Source organism: Giraffa tippelskirchi, chromosome 1, assembly GCF_054371585.1.
Source record: "Giraffa tippelskirchi isolate mGirTip1 chromosome 1, T2T-mGirTip1v1.2.pri, whole genome shotgun sequence".
NCBI lineage: Eukaryota > Metazoa > Chordata > Mammalia > Artiodactyla > Giraffidae > Giraffa > Giraffa tippelskirchi.
In genome coordinates this window covers 25,677,157-25,693,874 of record NC_137275.1, presented here as the reverse complement: position 1 = coordinate 25,693,874, position 16,718 = coordinate 25,677,157, and the positions used below count along the sequence as shown (strand labels likewise).

Sequence of the window (16,718 nt, the reverse complement as noted above, 5' to 3'; positions counted from 1 at the left end):
CTTAGAGGTTGTGGATTTTACTAATAAAGAAGATAATTCCCAGAATTTTCCTCTCCTAATCCACCACTGTCCTTGTTCTCAAGCAAGTCTCTTTACTGTGCTATAGTGATGATGAAATTTACACATAACAAAGTTGACTACAATTTAGTCCATAAGGTGACAGAAATATCTGAAATATGAAATAGAATATGGTGGTGGGATGAAAAATATTCCTTCTGCTGTGAACATATATTTAGTCCAGTTGCTTCTTTATTCGTTAATACCTTGTTCCAGCAGTGCAGGCCCCTACTGAGAATGTTGTACTAACACAGTATTCTTCTGAGATGGCTTACTGTGGCATTAATATTTTAGGTCACTTGTTGCAGCTTTCACATGGAGCCAAAATGGGTGTGCAACTGATGGGTTGTGTTGTTGTTGTTCACCTTTCTTCAGATAATTATTCACCTTGAGAATGGTCAGCTCTGCTTTTCCTGCTGGGTTTAGTCATGTCGAATCCTTTGATCCATTTTTTCCATTGATGTTTCCTTTTTTTGTGATGATTGCTAATTGAATTTAGATCAGTGCCTACAGAATCTTTGAAGAAAGACACCCAGGGGAATACTTAAGGATCTAATCATACTTTCCCCCCGGTGGCATTCATCATGGTATTATCAATGACTTGCTCGACTTCACAGAGGCATTAGTTTACACAGTCTGGGTCTGGGTTTAGGATCCCAGGAGTGCAGCAAGTTTTGGTGAATGGTTTACCTAGAATGGCTGAAAATAATATCATTAAGAATAGAAAGTAAAAATTATAATCAAGTCCATTGAGTTGGAATTCCCGGCCCTGTTATGGTTGGATAGAGCCATTTGACTAGTTCTGAACTGAGTTTTAAGCAAATATGATATGTGTCCCTGCCAGGTCACTGCGTTTCTTTGCCATTGCAAGACTCACCAGAGCCCTTTTTCCTCTAGAGCAGGGATTGGCAGCATTCACGAGGTGACTACAACATCAGCCTGGGTCCTCAAGTAAGAAAATGTGGAACAAAGAACCCAACTGACCTGAAACAGATATATAACATGAGCAAGAAATACACCCTTTTTGTGTTAAGTAATGGAGATGTGAAGTTTTTTTTCTTTTTTTTTTTTTTACCACAGGAGACTCTACCCTAACCTGTCTAATAAAGACTGTGTGTGTGCAGTCATGTCCAACTCTGTGAGACCCCATGGACTGTAGTCCACCAGGCTTCTCTGTCCATGGAATTTTCCAGGCAAGAATCCTGGAGTGGGTTGCCACTTCTTTCTCCAGGGTATTTTCCCTGGAGTTCAAATCCAGGGATTGAACTCATGCCTTTTGCGTCTCCTGCATTAGCAGGTGAGAACTTTACCAGCTGAGCCATCAGGAAAGCCCCTAATAAAGAGACAAAGAGATAATTCTGCTGGGTTGAAAGTGATGAGTTGGCTGAATATTACTCATATTTATACAAGAAGCGTTATGATGTAGTGAAAACTACATTGGACTAGGATGGTTGGATGCATGAATGGATGGATGAGTAGATACAAAGATATTTAAGACAGATATTGATGGTTAGAGTGTCAGCTACAAATTGGCACTTGCCATTTTGCCATCTGCCTCTGCGGAAACTGAACCCTGTGCTGCTTCAGCCGTTGACCTTTGACACATTCTGAGGGAGTTCAGGGTGGAGAGTGAGGCACTCTGGGCTTCAGGGAAACTGGTGAAACTGGTCTTTAGATAGTTAGATGTTTTCAGGAACTGATTTCATGATCCCAATCCTTGCATCTCCTCATATCTAGAAAAGCACTAAATCACTTTATGGTAACATCAGCTCCCTGCAACTAACAGAAAACCTTTTGTGAAATGAGTGGTTGATTACATTGAACTCTCCCTTCACCAAATCTTATATATTGACCTTCCCCTACTGCCTCTTCGGAGCAGTCTCTCAGAGCTATCTGAGGTGCTGTCTCCTGGGCTGCAGTCCTCATTTTGCCCCAAATAAAACTTAACTCTCACGTCATGCATCTTTTTTGTAGACAAGAGCATAGAATTAAGACTTAGGGATCCTGGGTTTAACCTTACCACCTGTTATTAATAACTGTGTTATCTTCAGTATCAGCTCATTTAACCTCTCTATTTGAACATCAATGTCTTCTTTTTTGTAATGGAAGTAAGAACATTTACTCAGCCTTATCACAGAACTGTGTTGATAATTGTGGCTGACACGCTCCAGGTGACCCACTACAATCCCTTCTTCCTAATGTCCATGACTTTGTTTATAATCCCCTCCCTTTGAGTATGGGCAGGACATGTGACTTACTTCTAACCAGTTGAATATGGTGAAAATTACAGGCTACTCCATGATTATATTATACTAGATTTTATCTTGCTAATAGACCCTCCCTAAAACTCCTTTTGCCAACTTGGTGAAGTTAATGGGCACGTTGGAAAAGCCCATGTGCCAAGGAACTATGGGCAGCCTCTGGGAGCTGAGTGACTGGTAGCTCAGGCCCCAACAAGAAACCAGGGCTCTCAGTCCTACAACCACAGGAAAATAATTCTGCCAATAACCTGGGTGAGCTTGAAATCAGGTTCTTTCCCAGTTGATCCTACAGAAGGGAATACAACCTAGCTGACACCTTAATTACACCCTTGTGAGACCCTAAGCAGAGAACCCAGCTAAGTTGTGCCCAGACTTCTGACCCATGAAAACTGTGAGAGAATAATCAGTCAAGTTTACAGTCATTTGTCATTTGTTATACAACAATGGGAAATGAATACAATAGCTAAATTAGTTAAGATGTGTCAAAGCATATAGTAAACTGGAAATACATGCTAGGTATTAGGCTCAATGGAGAAGGCAATGGGGTCAAAGTATCAAAAATTTCATGGAGATTTCACACAGTACAAAGTCAAAAATTTACTCATATGCTTTGAGGAGTCTACGAGGCATTTTTTTTAACCAAGTCATCACATAAACGTCTCCAATTTTCCTTAAAATTATAGTATCTACTCTTTTATTCTGACCTTGAAGTTCTGACAACTGTGTCACTGATTGTTTTTGGTCTGTGAAAGGCATAACTTCTATATTGCTGTCAATAAAGACAAAATCGGGGGTTTAACTGCTCTTCCTTAGAGAACTATGAAAAACCCAGGCTGTTTTAACTATGGATTCAATTTAATAGGTAAGCTTCAGCCCACATTTCAATAGAATTGCCACTTTCATCATTTTTACTATTATCTTACATGTTGCTATGACTATTAACAGCATCAATGAATGCTTGTACTTTTGTGTCTAAGTTTTTCATCTGGAGACTTTTAAAATGGATGTTGGAGGAATATTGTTGATGTCAATATGCCAAATTTCATCTCAATTACAGGGGTATAAATGATATGCTCTCAATTTCTGTTACCAGTAATAACATTCCTTGCCTTCTGTAGCAAATCTCTTTCCAAGAACCCCTGACCCATATGTAATCAGCTTTGTAGCTCTGGGATAGGGTAACATAGAGCTTTTCCCTTAATCATTCCAAATCTGCTGTATGATGATTATAATACCTGGGAATGAGTATCCTCTAAGTACCAGGCTCATTGCAGACATTCTACCTAATTCTCAAAACAACCCTGCAAAGTAAATACTTTCATTTCCATTTTACAGATCAGGAAACTCTGGCTTAGGGAGAATAATTTCCTTACCTGAGGTCACACATCTATACGTCACTCGAGCAAGATTTGAAATCAGATATGTCAAATTACGAAGCCTTCTTCCTGCCTCCACACCCTACAAACCCTTCTAACACTGAAAACTGAGAACACAGCACCAATTTAAGACTATTTCCCAATCTTCTTCCATTCATAAACTTCTTTTAATGTGTTAGCCCCTTTTTACATGGTATCTGTATAATCACCTGTTCAGAAATAGAGTGGTTTTCAACTCTGTAAAGGCAAAGGAGAAGGATTTTACATTAGTTAGTATTATACTTGGCTGTGAGTGATTAAAAGTACAAAATTACATTGGCTTAAACAAGACATGAGTTTACTTCTCTTTCATGTATGCACTCTATGGATTTGGTGATGACTAAATCCAGGATCCAGCCCTCAGGAAATTTACTATTTAAAGAGAAACCTAAACAACTCTTGATAATGGGAAACAGAATCAACACTTCGCTATAATGAAAGTAGGAAAAGGGAACTAGGGAAGACAGAAGTTAGTTCTAACTGGTAGAGTCCAAGAAGACTCCTTTGAAGAAGTGACATCGAACTAAGCTTAAAGGTGAGAAAAAATTCAGTAGACAACAAAGGAATTAGGGAGATAGATGAGATGTAAGGGGGGGGAGAGGACATTTGATGCTAAATAAGTGACAAAAGTAAAAAGAGATAAAATGCTAGTCCATCTCCCATTCATAGAAAGGGATATCAGTCTAGAAGAGACTCCTTTTTCTTGTTCCCCCAAAATCCATTCTTCCTTTCTTCCTTAGTAATAGAATCTTTAGCTAAGTACATGGCTGATCAAACTAAAGCCTACATTTCCAGACTCCCAAAGGCCTAGATGGACCATGAGACTAAATTCTGATTAATGGAATGTCTGCAGATGTATTATGAGGAAGTTCCTGAGAATCATCATTAAGAAACCAGTTAGCACTGCCTTTGGCCTCTTCTACTTCTTCCCTTTTCTCTCTTCTTGCATGTTGGAATGTGAAGGTAGTGACCAAAGCTTGAGCTGCCATCTTGGAACGTGAGATGACCTGGAGCATAGAGGTACCAACATCCTATCCTACAGAACTTCCTATATCCTATAGAATATACAGAATATATATATCATATATAGAATATATGTCCTATAGGATATATATATCCTATAGAACCTCCCCATGGATCTAGATAGGCTTTCGGTTGAGAATGGGGTCTGTGGGAAAAATTCTATTCTTATCCCTTACTATCAATGATGAGAATGTGCCCTACTGAAGCCACAACCCGCAGAGCAATGTTGAAAAGAGACACAGGCTACCAAACATCAATCCTAGGTTAGCCCACATTCTCAGCTGTGTGTTTTGAGTATATGAAGAGAGTGGATGCCTGCTCATAGTAACACACACGTTCAAATCCTCCTTCCCCTTATGTCTACTTTCCTCCCCACAGCCCTACTCTCCCTCAAACTCTAAATTTCCCCCAAAATTCCCTCCTAAAATCTCCTCCAATAGCTTTAGCCCTCATGCTATTTCTCGCTCTAGCCCTCTGAAGACCCCAGGCAGGTACCAGTATGATGGGGACACATGCCACCCTATGGAGGCTGAGCTCTGCACAGGGAGGTTTCTATTCCATAAGGAACCCAAGCTGTTGCAGGAAGGGGGACCTGTTCCAGGGCTAAAGAGTGAGCTCTTGTCTAACACTCAGAAATGAATTGTCCTAGGAGGCACACAAGTTGACAAAGCAAGAGAATTTATTGGGAAATGGTGCCCAGGCGGAGAGCAGCAGGTTAAGGGAACCCAGGAGAACTGTTCTGCCATATGCCAGGTTTTATAATGATGGGGTTAGTTTCCAGGTTGTCTCTGGCCAATCATTCTGACTCAGGGTCCTTCCTGGTGGCATGTTCATCACTCAGCCAAGATGGATGCTAGCGAGAAGAATTCTGGGAGGTTGGTAGGACGTGTGGACTGATGTCTCCTCTTTCCTTTTGACCTTTCCCAAATTCTTCCCATTGGTGGTAGCTTGATAGTTCCGCATTCCTTACCAGGACCTCCTATTGTAAGCTAACTCTTGCAAATGATTATCCTCAAGCCTAGCCAGGGTGGGCAGTTTCAGACAGTGGTTTCCCTAACAAAACTAACAAGAAACTCAACTTGTACTACAAAACACTTTTATACATCTTTAGAATTCAGTAAGAGGTAATATTTTCAATCTTAATCTTTGATTCTAACCCCTGAATTATAGGTAACCAAAGAAATTCTAAAGAAACAATAGAAAATATGTGTATCAGACAATATTACTCTCCTCCCCAAAAGCCATTCCATTTCCCCCTTATGAATGATATTCATTTTGTTCAGATTTGAGGAAGCAATGTGCTCCAGGAAATTTGGACCCCACCCTAGCCCTAGAAGATTAAGCATAATTAGTCAAGTCAGTCATGCTAATCCCACTTCCTTTACCAGTGATTGTTAGGCAAGTGGGCCTATGACCCCTTCTGGTCAAAAGGGCCTGAGGGGAACTTACTAGGGACTTCTCAGAATGACTTTTCTCCATGATTGAAAAAAAAAGACATAAAGGAAGAACTCTCCTTCCTGTTTAGATTCAGCTGTGGGGGGACATGATGCTTAGAAATGCAGCAGCCATTTTGTGACCATGAAATTAACATTAAAAGAATCACAGAGAAGCTGACCCAGAACCCACAACTCACACATCAACTGTGCTGCTGAGTTAACAAAACTCAGAACCATTATTTCCAGATTCAGGTTATGTAAACAATAAACTCTAACTTTTAGGTTTGATTAAATATCCTGTTTCATATAGCAAAAAGCATTATAATTGATAAAATATTCAAGAACGACATTAATTTGCTTCCTTTCACTCAATATTTCAAGGTTATTGAAGTTATTATAAATTAATTCATTGAATATTATTATAATTAGAATCTTCAATTTTATTTATGTATAATTATAAATTAGATATAATTCATAATTTCTATTGATAACATTTGATAGGTATAATTAGAGTTCTTGGGTATATGAGGCTAAATCTTTACAAAGGTCTTCATACCCAGGTCATTTTATGATGCCTAAAGAAAGTCTTTGCCATCTCATTTTCATTTTCTTATCTGACTGGCTGAATCCATTGACTGTCCAGCCAAAGAAGTTGACACATCCATTGTGTATGAGCCACACTCTTGGTGCTTGACTTCGGAGTGGGGCATACAGATGGCCCAAAGCATCTCAAGGGGATGAAAAGCCAAGTGGTCAAGCTGGAAGATTAGCACAGAGAACAAAGATGTTCATAAGACTCTCATGGAAAGTTTAAGTTAGAAACCAGCAACAACAAGGCTAAACTGTTTTTTCCCAGCTAGTGCAGAGTTTACCCAAGTGCCCTAGGACATGGTGTATGTTTATATGCAGGCTTCTTCGTGGTCATTTTTCATTATTTTGGATCTAGGATATCATGTACCCAGCTGTGTAATGTACCTGCCCTAATGTGCATTTATTTTTAAACGCCATTTGTGGATGATTTCTCTCAAGCCTTCAAAGGACATAATGAGATAATGTAGGGGAAAGCACTTTGTAAGCTGTAAAGTGCTGCAAAAATATTGCTATTTTGGTTAAAACTCTAAATTTTTTTAAATTTTAAAACATTAAAGTGAGCAATGGCTTTATGAAAGCCCTCCCATGGTTCCAGAGAGGCTGCTACTAAGACACTGGGAGCATACCTAAAGGTAAATCTATGCTAATGGTTTTACCATTTTTATAGGCTAAAATTCTGTCCAAGAGACAGAAAGAGTTCAGAAATTGTACTTTCTTCTGTTTCTTAATACAAATATGTAGGGGGCACTTCCAGTCCCAGACAACCGAAACAGGATAGATAATCTGTAAAATGCATGCAACACTTGACCCTTCTGTCTGCAACCAAATCCAGCCCCCACACCCTAATACCAAATTAAATCTTGGAGACATAGAGTTTGGGGTGAAGTAGAAAAGAATAGCTTTATTGCTTTGCGAGGCAAAGGGGCCACGGAGGGCTAATGCCCCCAAAACTGTGTCCCCACTTGGAAGGATAGTGAGGAGTTTTACAGTAATGGTTCAAAGAAGGTATAATCAGCTCAGGGACATTCTTCTGATTGGTTGGTGGTGAGGTAAGTGGGAATCAGCATCATCAACCTTCTGGTTCCAAAGGGTCTGGGGTCTGCATGCTTGTGAGGGGCATAGTTAACTTTTCCCACCTGGTGGAGGTTCCAGTATCTGTGAAATAGCTCAAAAATACTATTATGTATATCCCTTGAGGGAGAACCAGGACCCTGTCCCAAGGCTGCATTACTGTTTCTTTTGATTGTTCCACCCTTGTCTCTGTATCTCCTCCCTTCCCTAATTAGCAACTGTTTGAACCTGCTTGTTGGAACTCAGGGAAGGTCATGGAGGCTGAATAAAGCCCATTTTCTGTAATCAAGAAATGGGGGCCAAAGAAAGGTTTTTGTGCCCAGGAGCCCCACAGGGCCCTGCTGGTACCATATTCTGATCTCTCTAGTCCCCATGACAAGCATAGGAAGCCCCAGGATCCAGCTCAGCAGGTGAGCAACAAATACATGTTGAACTGAACTGAATTCATGAAAGAGTCTGTAACTCCCTCCTCAAAATCTTGTCCATGGATTTGCTACTTTGTCATCATGGGGAACTTTTTAGAAATGCAGACTCTCAGGTCCCAGTTAGATCTAGGAAACAGACTCTGTATTTTCACAAGACCCCCCAAAATGTTCGGTGTCCACTTTAAAGTGTGAGAGTTCTGCTGTAGCAGATGTCATCTATGCTGCATTCTCATCCCTTCAGTCCACCCTGGAGGTGACCTGAGTCAGTTCCCGTGCATGCCTTGCTACACATCTTTCCCCGGTGGCTCTCTCTGACCCAGGACCCCTGCTGCCAGGCTGGCACATGCCAGGCCAGCCAGAAGTTCTGGGAACTTGATGTCTTCGTGGGAATGGTGAGTTGGTGTATGAGCATCACAGTTTTCCTGGCTTTAAATAGGAAAATTCCAAGACATATTCCACGTTGTTTTTCAGAGTGTACCTAGGAGTACTGAGTTCAGTTGCCCATAGAGATAATCCATATTGGCTTTCCTATCTTCCTCTGTCTCGCTTCCCCACACCCTCAGCATTGCTTTCTGGACTCATCTCCCAAACAAACTGCTTTTACTCTAATCCTTATCTCAGGGTGTTTTTGGAAGAACTCAAACCAAGACAAGTTGCCTTGCACTTCTGATAGTCAATCCTTTCTAGTCTAGCCCCTATATTAGTCTGTCTACAGAATACCATAGACTGGGTGGCTTGAACAGCAGATACTGATTTTCTCCCAGTTTTTGAATCTACCTGCAATGCAGGAGACCCCGGTTTGATTCCTGGGTCAGGAAGATCCACTGGAGAAGGGATAGGCTACCCACTCCAGTATTCTTGGGCTTCCCTTGTGACTCAGCTGGTAAAGAATCCACCTGCAATGCCGGAGACCTGGGTTTGATCCCTGGGTTGGTAAGATCCCCTGGAGAAGGGAAAGGCTACCCACTCCAGTATTCTGGCCTGGAGAATTTCATGGACTGTATAGACCATGCATAGCAAAGAGTCGGACACAACTGAGTGATTTTTACTTTCACTTTTGAAGTCTGAGTCAGAGTGCTAGTGTGGTCAGTTTCTGGTGAGGACTCTCTTCCAGTTTGCAGACAGCTGCCTTCTAGCTTATGACCTGACAAGTAAATGCCCAACAGGTCAACGAGATCACCTAGATCAGAACAAAGAGGGAACTCTGCCACCTGGCTTTTCATTCTGGTTCTACCGCTGGGCTCCCTGGGCCTCAGCTCAACTGAAGGATCAAGACATTAAACGGGTGATCACAAGGTGCTATCAGGCTGAGTCCAGGGCAAGAGAGCAGGTCCAGGAACCAGGGTCTCCAGATTCCAAGTTTAGGGTCTTCCAACACACCAAATGGCTTCTCCTAACAATGTTGGTAGGAGCTTTAAGAGCAATAAGAAAGCCCAAGTTTAATACTAAACTAAAAGTGGCACCTCACTATTGTTCCTCAAACCTAAATCATTCTGATTATATCCAATTCATGACAATTCACACTAATGAAAGGAAGCACTGACATAAATAATTCAGAAACTCACTAATAATCAGCCCAGCTGTAAGACACTCCTGCCAAGGGAAGCATCCCAGGAGGCCACCCCAGCTGGGTACATGGCAGGCAGGACTCCCAGTGCACGCAGATGGTCTGCAGTGTAGTGGTGGCCTGCCGCCAGCCTCAAGATCAGCTTTAGGAAAGCATTCTTTTAGTGGTGAGGACTGGAGAGACCTTGTGGCCAAGAGGCCAAGAAGGCAGTCGAGGGTTTTTTCAACTGACTAATGTGTAAGTCTGTGCAAGCATCCTGCCCGCTTCCTAATCAAATCCACCACTCCGTGTTCCGTGAGCTTTGTCTGCAGCCGCCTTCATTCCACATGGCCTCTCCTGGCCTTGGATATTGTTGTGGGCATCTGATGGAACAGTGAGAGATGCCAACCCTCCTGTGAAACGCCAGATAACTACTGGGCAAATTAACTCACTTCAGTGTTCTCAGTGGAAAATGGGTAGGGTGTCACGGAATCATCTATGAAGCAACTACAAGCAACACTTACTCTCCCGCTTTGATCCCTTCCCATTTATCTCTGCCGAGAGCATGATTTTGTAAAAAAAAAAAAATATTCCCCAAGCAGATCGGACTGAAAGTCACGCTGATCACTGGAGCCATACATCTTTGTTCTGGGTTCTCTCACAACTTGGAGTTCAATTAAGTCTATGTCTACCTCCTCTGACCCAGAGAGGAGCACATTTTATACCACTACTCAGAAAACATCAGCAACCACATAAGTTTTATGTCAAAAACAGGTATATGGCATTAGCCACAGGAATGTATGTAAGTCTTCAGGGGCGGGGGCCTAGAGGAGCTACCCTGCGCCTGAGGTCAGGGGCAGCGGCTGCGCTTTGCTGGAGCAGCCGTGAAGAGAGACCCGCGTCCAAGGTAAGAGAAACCCAGGTAAGAAGGTAGGCACTGAGAGAGGGGACCAGGGGGCAGACAGACTGAAACTACAGTCACGGACAACTAGCTAACCTGATCACATGGACCACAGCCTTGTCTAACTCAATGAAACTAAGCCATGCCGTGTGGGGCCACCCAAGACGGATAGGTCATGGTGGAGAGGTCTGACAGAATGTCCACTGGAGAAGGAAATGGCAACCCACTCCAATATTCTTGCCTGGAAAATCTCATAGACAGAGGAGCCTGGCGGGCTACAGTTCATGGGGTGGCAAAGAGTCAGACGTGACCTAGCGACTAAACCACCAACCACCAATTCAGACTTTGGAAATATATCATTGTTTGACAACTGTGTGATGATATGTTGGAGCCATAGAACAAGATCATATCTGCATCTGACACCAGGGGTGCCGCACATCACACGCTCTCAGTGCGCTTTTTACCCCAGGCATTCCTGATGTGATTAACGGTGCTCAGGTGCAATCTGACTACATGTTATGTCAGCTGTCCCAAACAGACTGCCCACTTCCTGCCCCCAGGCTTCTCTGCTACTCTCAGCCCACGTAAGATGCTGCAGACCAGCCCTCCGATCCCACACGCATCTGAAAGTGGGAAGGAGTTAACATTGGAAAGCAATACTTGGCCAACTGGGAACGAAAAGGAGTAAATAAATTCTCCCCTTGTCTGTTCCTCAGGGAGATAATCCCAGGGTACATTTCACACATTTCCTCAAAGGATCCTGGAAGGATCAAGCCTAGATCAATAGCTGTTACCAAAACTAGCCCCAAAATGCAAAGAGATCAAACCAGCAAGCTCCGGGAGTTGGTAATGGACAGGGAAGCCTGGCATGCTGCAGTCCATGGGGTCGCAAACTGTCGGACACAAATGAGCAACTAAAGTGAATTGAACTGGAAGATTTAAAGGGAGATAAATCCTACAGTCTGTACTGAAATTCAGGCATAGGATTTAACTGTAAGGGCAGCAGAGCTACAAAGGAAACTGAATGCACAGTCTCAACAGTCTCCTATGTCAAAATCAGAGCCTGATGTGAAGAGGGGGGGACCTTGAGACATAGAAGAGACTCAGCATGGAGACACGGCAGGGGTTGGGGGCAGAAGAACCCATGCACACTTCTCTGTTCCCAGGACATGTATAACTAGCTTGGGAACGCTATGACTTTGGCCATAAATCCAGTGGAGGCTCCTATCATTGTAGCTTGAATTATATTTTGTAAGTATGCAATTATCTTCATCATATCCAAAAAATTACCCTTAGACTTCTTTATATATATATATACACACATATATATACATATATATATAGACATACACACATGTATATATACATATATATAATCTCTATATTTTAATTTTTGAGGAGTTTAATATAAAAAAGAGGGGGAGAACTGGCAAAGGAAGTAACTTAGGAAATTAGAAAGAGCAAAAGCTTTAAAACCACATAAATGAAGGTTCAAACACCAGCCATGCTACTTACTGACTGTTAGCCTTGAGGATATCAGTTTCTTCATCTGTAAAATGGGGGAAATCTTATTGTCAGAGGTTGGAATGTTAATCAATATAAAGTATGTAAAACTCTTAGCTCATAGAAAGCATTCAATACACGCTACCTGTATCCATTTTTTCACTATTTAAACAATTGAGCCACATCTTTCAACAGTATATGAGCACTGTAAATTATCAATATTGTATGTTTAGTATAAACCAGAAAAATAATTCAATTTACTAATCTAGATGGAAATTTCCTTACTTTGAGGAAAAAATAAGTCAATTTCTCATAGTAATACTATAGCAATTCCTACCTGATTAATTTACATATAATATGTGAAGCAGTTAAACTCATTCTTTAACCACAAATCTTCCAAGAGAGATGATATTAACTGCGGTTCAGCTTAACTTTTATGGCACTAAACTGTCAAAGAATTTGGACTGTTAATAGTTTTTAATAATTACTATTGAGGCTTCAGAGCTCCAAAATTGGCAAGAGTGCCATATTACTCTTAAGTTTCTGAGCCATAGTATAACATGGAGCAGACATTTGGCTATTGTCCAGAGAATCTGACCCTATAGTCAGAAAATAGATCAAAACATCCACTTCTGTAGCTAAACCTATGGCAGCAGACTTTGAATTGGACACTCTGTCCTGAATTTTTCTGGGGAATAATCATGCCCAGGAACATGGCTGAGAAGAAGGCTTAGAGTAGCCAGACCAGACCATAACAGATGGTTGTATAATACAGTTCAGAAACCTTTCACAGGACAGAGATCCACAGGGGGATTGAAAGAGTGTTCTCTAGTTTAAAGCTCCCTTCAGAGAAACCATTTGTAGAGCATAGCTATAGGGGTAATCCCCGCTGAGAAAAGTCCTTCCAGAGGGAATGTGCAATGAAACTGCCAAGTCTCATCACTTACATGAATTTTGAGTATTTAAAAATTAGGTGAATATCTTCTCCACCTAAGAAAGATAGACCAAAGCACAAGTTATTTTAAAAATCAATACTGGTAGGTTAGAAAAGGATCATTGGGAATACAAAAACACAAACTCTTTGTCTTTTTGGAAAGAAAATACGGTGCCATTCATTCTTTCCTTTATTCACACATGTTTATGGAAAGTGAATTATGCACCAGCATTAGGAAGGTACAGACAAGCAAAACACAGTCCTTGCCTTCCTGCACTCTATCTAAAGACAAACTGATAAAATATCATAAAACCATCTTCGTATATAAACAGAATGTAAGAATACTGGGAAAATAGAAAAAGGCTATGGAGTCTGATTGAGTTTTATACATAAAAGATGGAAACAATAAACAGAATTTGTATTGACCAAACCCAAAAGAATTTCTCAGAACACCTGTGTTGGGAACATCCTTAAATAAAATAGTTAACTATATTGCTTTACCAGGTTAAGAGCTGTGACATGATTATGGAGCAATAAAAGCATTCTTTAAAGTATTTTGAGAGGCAGGACAGTAAAGAAAGTCACCCATGTATGATAGAGGAGCAGGTAAAAAGTACAGAGGCAGTCATTTCTGTAGCAGTCGTATTATTTAATTTGCTTATTTTGACTCATTATTCGGACTAGAGGAGAATATTTGAGCAAAGCCCAACAAATCAGATTCCTACTTAGCTAAATTTTGAATGGGGACTCAGCAACTCCAGTCAATCAAGGGTTTTTCCATCAAGTGCTGGGAGGCAGAAAAAGCCAGTCAACATAGAAAAAAGACATCAAAGCAGAAAAAGAAACTGAGTTGCCAGAGTAGGCAAGAGAGAAAGAGTGGCCTCCTTTGTTCCTGGCAGGTTTCAAAGCCCTGGTTTCAGTCCCATCTAAGAGCCAGCTGTACTATCTGCCTGCATTGTAGGAAACAGTCTTGCACCCATTCCATAATTACCCCCTTTTGGCAAGTCAGGGTAAGTGATTTGTAGTAAATAATAATCAACTACAACACATCCTTCCAGCAAGACTGATCTGTTCTGTAAATCCCAAAATGCCATTGGCATTTTTAAGAAATGCAGTGTATTCTCTCTTTTCAGTGTCCCACCCCCCCAAGCCCACCCCACCTCCAACTTAAGTCCCTTTCACTCAGTTTTCTCCAGTCGCTATTGAGAGCCTCAATAACTCTTAGATGAACTCCTAGGAAGAGATTGAGGCTGGAAACAAGGTTTTAAGTCTTATTTCTCAGCACAGCATCTCCCAGATGCACCACAGTGTAAAGTCTCTGAAATCCAGTATGCACTTTATATTTACAGCACATCATAATTCAGACTTACCACATTTCAAGTGCTCAGTCATGACATTTGGCTGTTGGCTACTGAATTGGCCAGTCAGTGCAATTTTACAGGTTGAATCCAGGCTCTGCCACTTCCATACTGTGTGATGCTAAATTGATTATTTAACCTCTCCAGGTCTCATAAAGCCGTCTTGTGTATTAAATGATATATTACCTGCAAATCCTTTAGCATGGTCTGAAGCATAGAAAGCTCTCAATAAACTTCCATGAAATGTCATAATGTCATCCATGAAACTCTCATAAAATGTCCATGGGAGTTTCCAGGCAAGAATACTGGAGTGGGTTGCCATTTCCTTCTCCAGGGGATCTTCCCGACCCAGGGATCGAACCTGGGTCTCCCACTTTGTAGGCAGATGCTTTTACTGTCTGAGCTACCAGGGAAGTTGAACAGAAGGGAGAGTCAGAGAAAACTCATAATTTGGTAAACTGCAATAAAATAATTTAGAATAAGTAAAAAATGAATAAAAATCATGTGTAACTGGATTTCTGTGTGTTTTGTAGTACTTAAGAGCTAGTTTGAAATTCAGATCCTGTTCTGCTATATGAAATTGGGAGATTTATTTAACCTCTTGATATTTCAGTGTTTTCATCTGTAAGATGGGAATAGTACCGCATATGACTGTGGTGAGAGACAATGAGTTAGTAGATGTAAAGAACCTAGAATGAAATTCAAAAGTAAAAATAAGCAGTAGCTATAATTATCATCATCACTATTTTTTTTTTACGTTTTGTTCATGCCCATGGCATGTGCGATCAAACTTGCACCCGCTGTGGTGGAAGCATGAAGTTTTCACCACTGGACCACCAGGAAAGTCTCAATCAGTATCATTATTGCTGTTGTTGTTCTATCATCCCAGATGGTGAATGACAAGTGTAATCTCTGACTCTCAGGTCCTCAGCTCTAATTAAGTATGTGCTGCCTTTGGAGCTTCCCCAGTTGTGCTGGTGGTAACGAACCCACCTGCAACACAGGAGACTGTAAGAGACCCAGGGTTCAATCCCTGGGTTGAGAAGATCTCCTGGAGGAGGGCATGGCAAGCCACTCTAGTAATCTTGCCTGGACAGAGGAACCTGATGGACCACAGTCCATAGTGTCACACACAGTCAGACACAACTGAAGTGACTTATCATGCAGCACACACACATGCTGACTTTTAGTTGACCTAAAATCAAACAATCCATTGTGCTTATAAATATGAATTTTCTGTATTCAGTATATAGAACCACATAAGGGCAAAAGTATAATTATAGAACCCTAGTTAGAAACATCCAACTCACAGACATCACAATCCCATTCACAATTGTAAGTGTCAAGAAATAAAATTATGATGTTGGAGACTAGGCATATAAAATGAACAACAACCAAATATTGTCTATTGGCCCCATACACTGTGCATTCCCTTCTCTGTTCTCCATTGAATTGCAAAGGCTGGAAGACTGGGAACTAAATGTCACATACTCAGTTGCCAGCAGAGTACTGGCTATGGTTTAGTCTACAACACTCAAGCAAGCCAGAGAAGGCAGAATGGGGATAGAATTACTCTTTTTCCTCTTCTAGCTTTAGCAGATATGGTGGGCATCACAAACACAGGCGTTTAATAAATAGTTTCCATGTTCCCTAGAAATTCACCCCCTTAGGGCTGCAGAGAAGCTATGAGGCCAAGAGTAGTTTCCCATCAGTTCCTGACCACTGGGAAGCATCAGAATCTCTCTGGCCCCTTGGATAGACCATAGCTGTGACTGCCTTCTTGACTTTGGTGTCTTCATTCCTCTCATCAATTTCTGTAGGCAGCTTATTCTCCATATTAAATATTGCTCTATTTGAAATATCTAGACTGATTTCTTTTCCCACCTGAACCCTAAATGATATTGCTTCACCTCTCTGAAAATTAATGTGGACTCCCAGATCTAGCTGATGTCTCTAAGAGATGCAGGCAACAGAATGTCAGGAATTAACTTTGAAAGTGGAAGTGAAAGTCGTTCAGTTGTGTCCGATTCTTTGCGACCCCATGAACTATAGAGTCCATGGAATTCTCCAGGCCAGAATACTGGAATGGATAGCCTTTCCCTTCTCCAGGGTATCTTTCCAACCCAGGGATCGAACCCAGGTCTCTGGCATTGCAGGCAGATTCTTTACCAGCTGAGCTACAAAGGAAGCCCAAGAG

General features: G+C 41.3%; 1 protein-coding gene across 17 annotated transcripts in view; it reads right to left on the bottom strand.

The window, feature by feature from the left end:
* Positions 1-16,718, bottom strand: part of RCHY1 (ring finger and CHY zinc finger domain containing 1) — a 121,156-nt gene that overhangs the window by 50,693 nt on the left and 53,745 nt on the right. For 3 of the 17 annotated variants that reach the window (XR_014081068.1, XM_081586586.1, XM_081586540.1), the window contains 2 exons: positions 6,785-6,950; positions 3,843-3,931 (listed from right to left, as the gene is read on the bottom strand). The exons of 6 other annotated variants lie outside the window; for them this stretch is intronic. Coding sequence is in view for 4 of the 11 variants with exons in the window: in XM_081586586.1 (XP_081442712.1) it covers positions 6,795-6,950 (156 nt within the window). In the remaining 7 variants the exon portion in view is untranslated. Of the gene's footprint in view, positions 1-934; positions 1,042-3,842; positions 3,932-6,660; positions 6,951-12,241; positions 12,276-13,176; positions 13,220-15,089; positions 15,211-16,718 lie in introns of those variants that run through there. 8 more of the 17 variants (XR_014081064.1, XR_014081052.1, XR_014081063.1 and 5 more) reach the window with 6 other exon arrangements.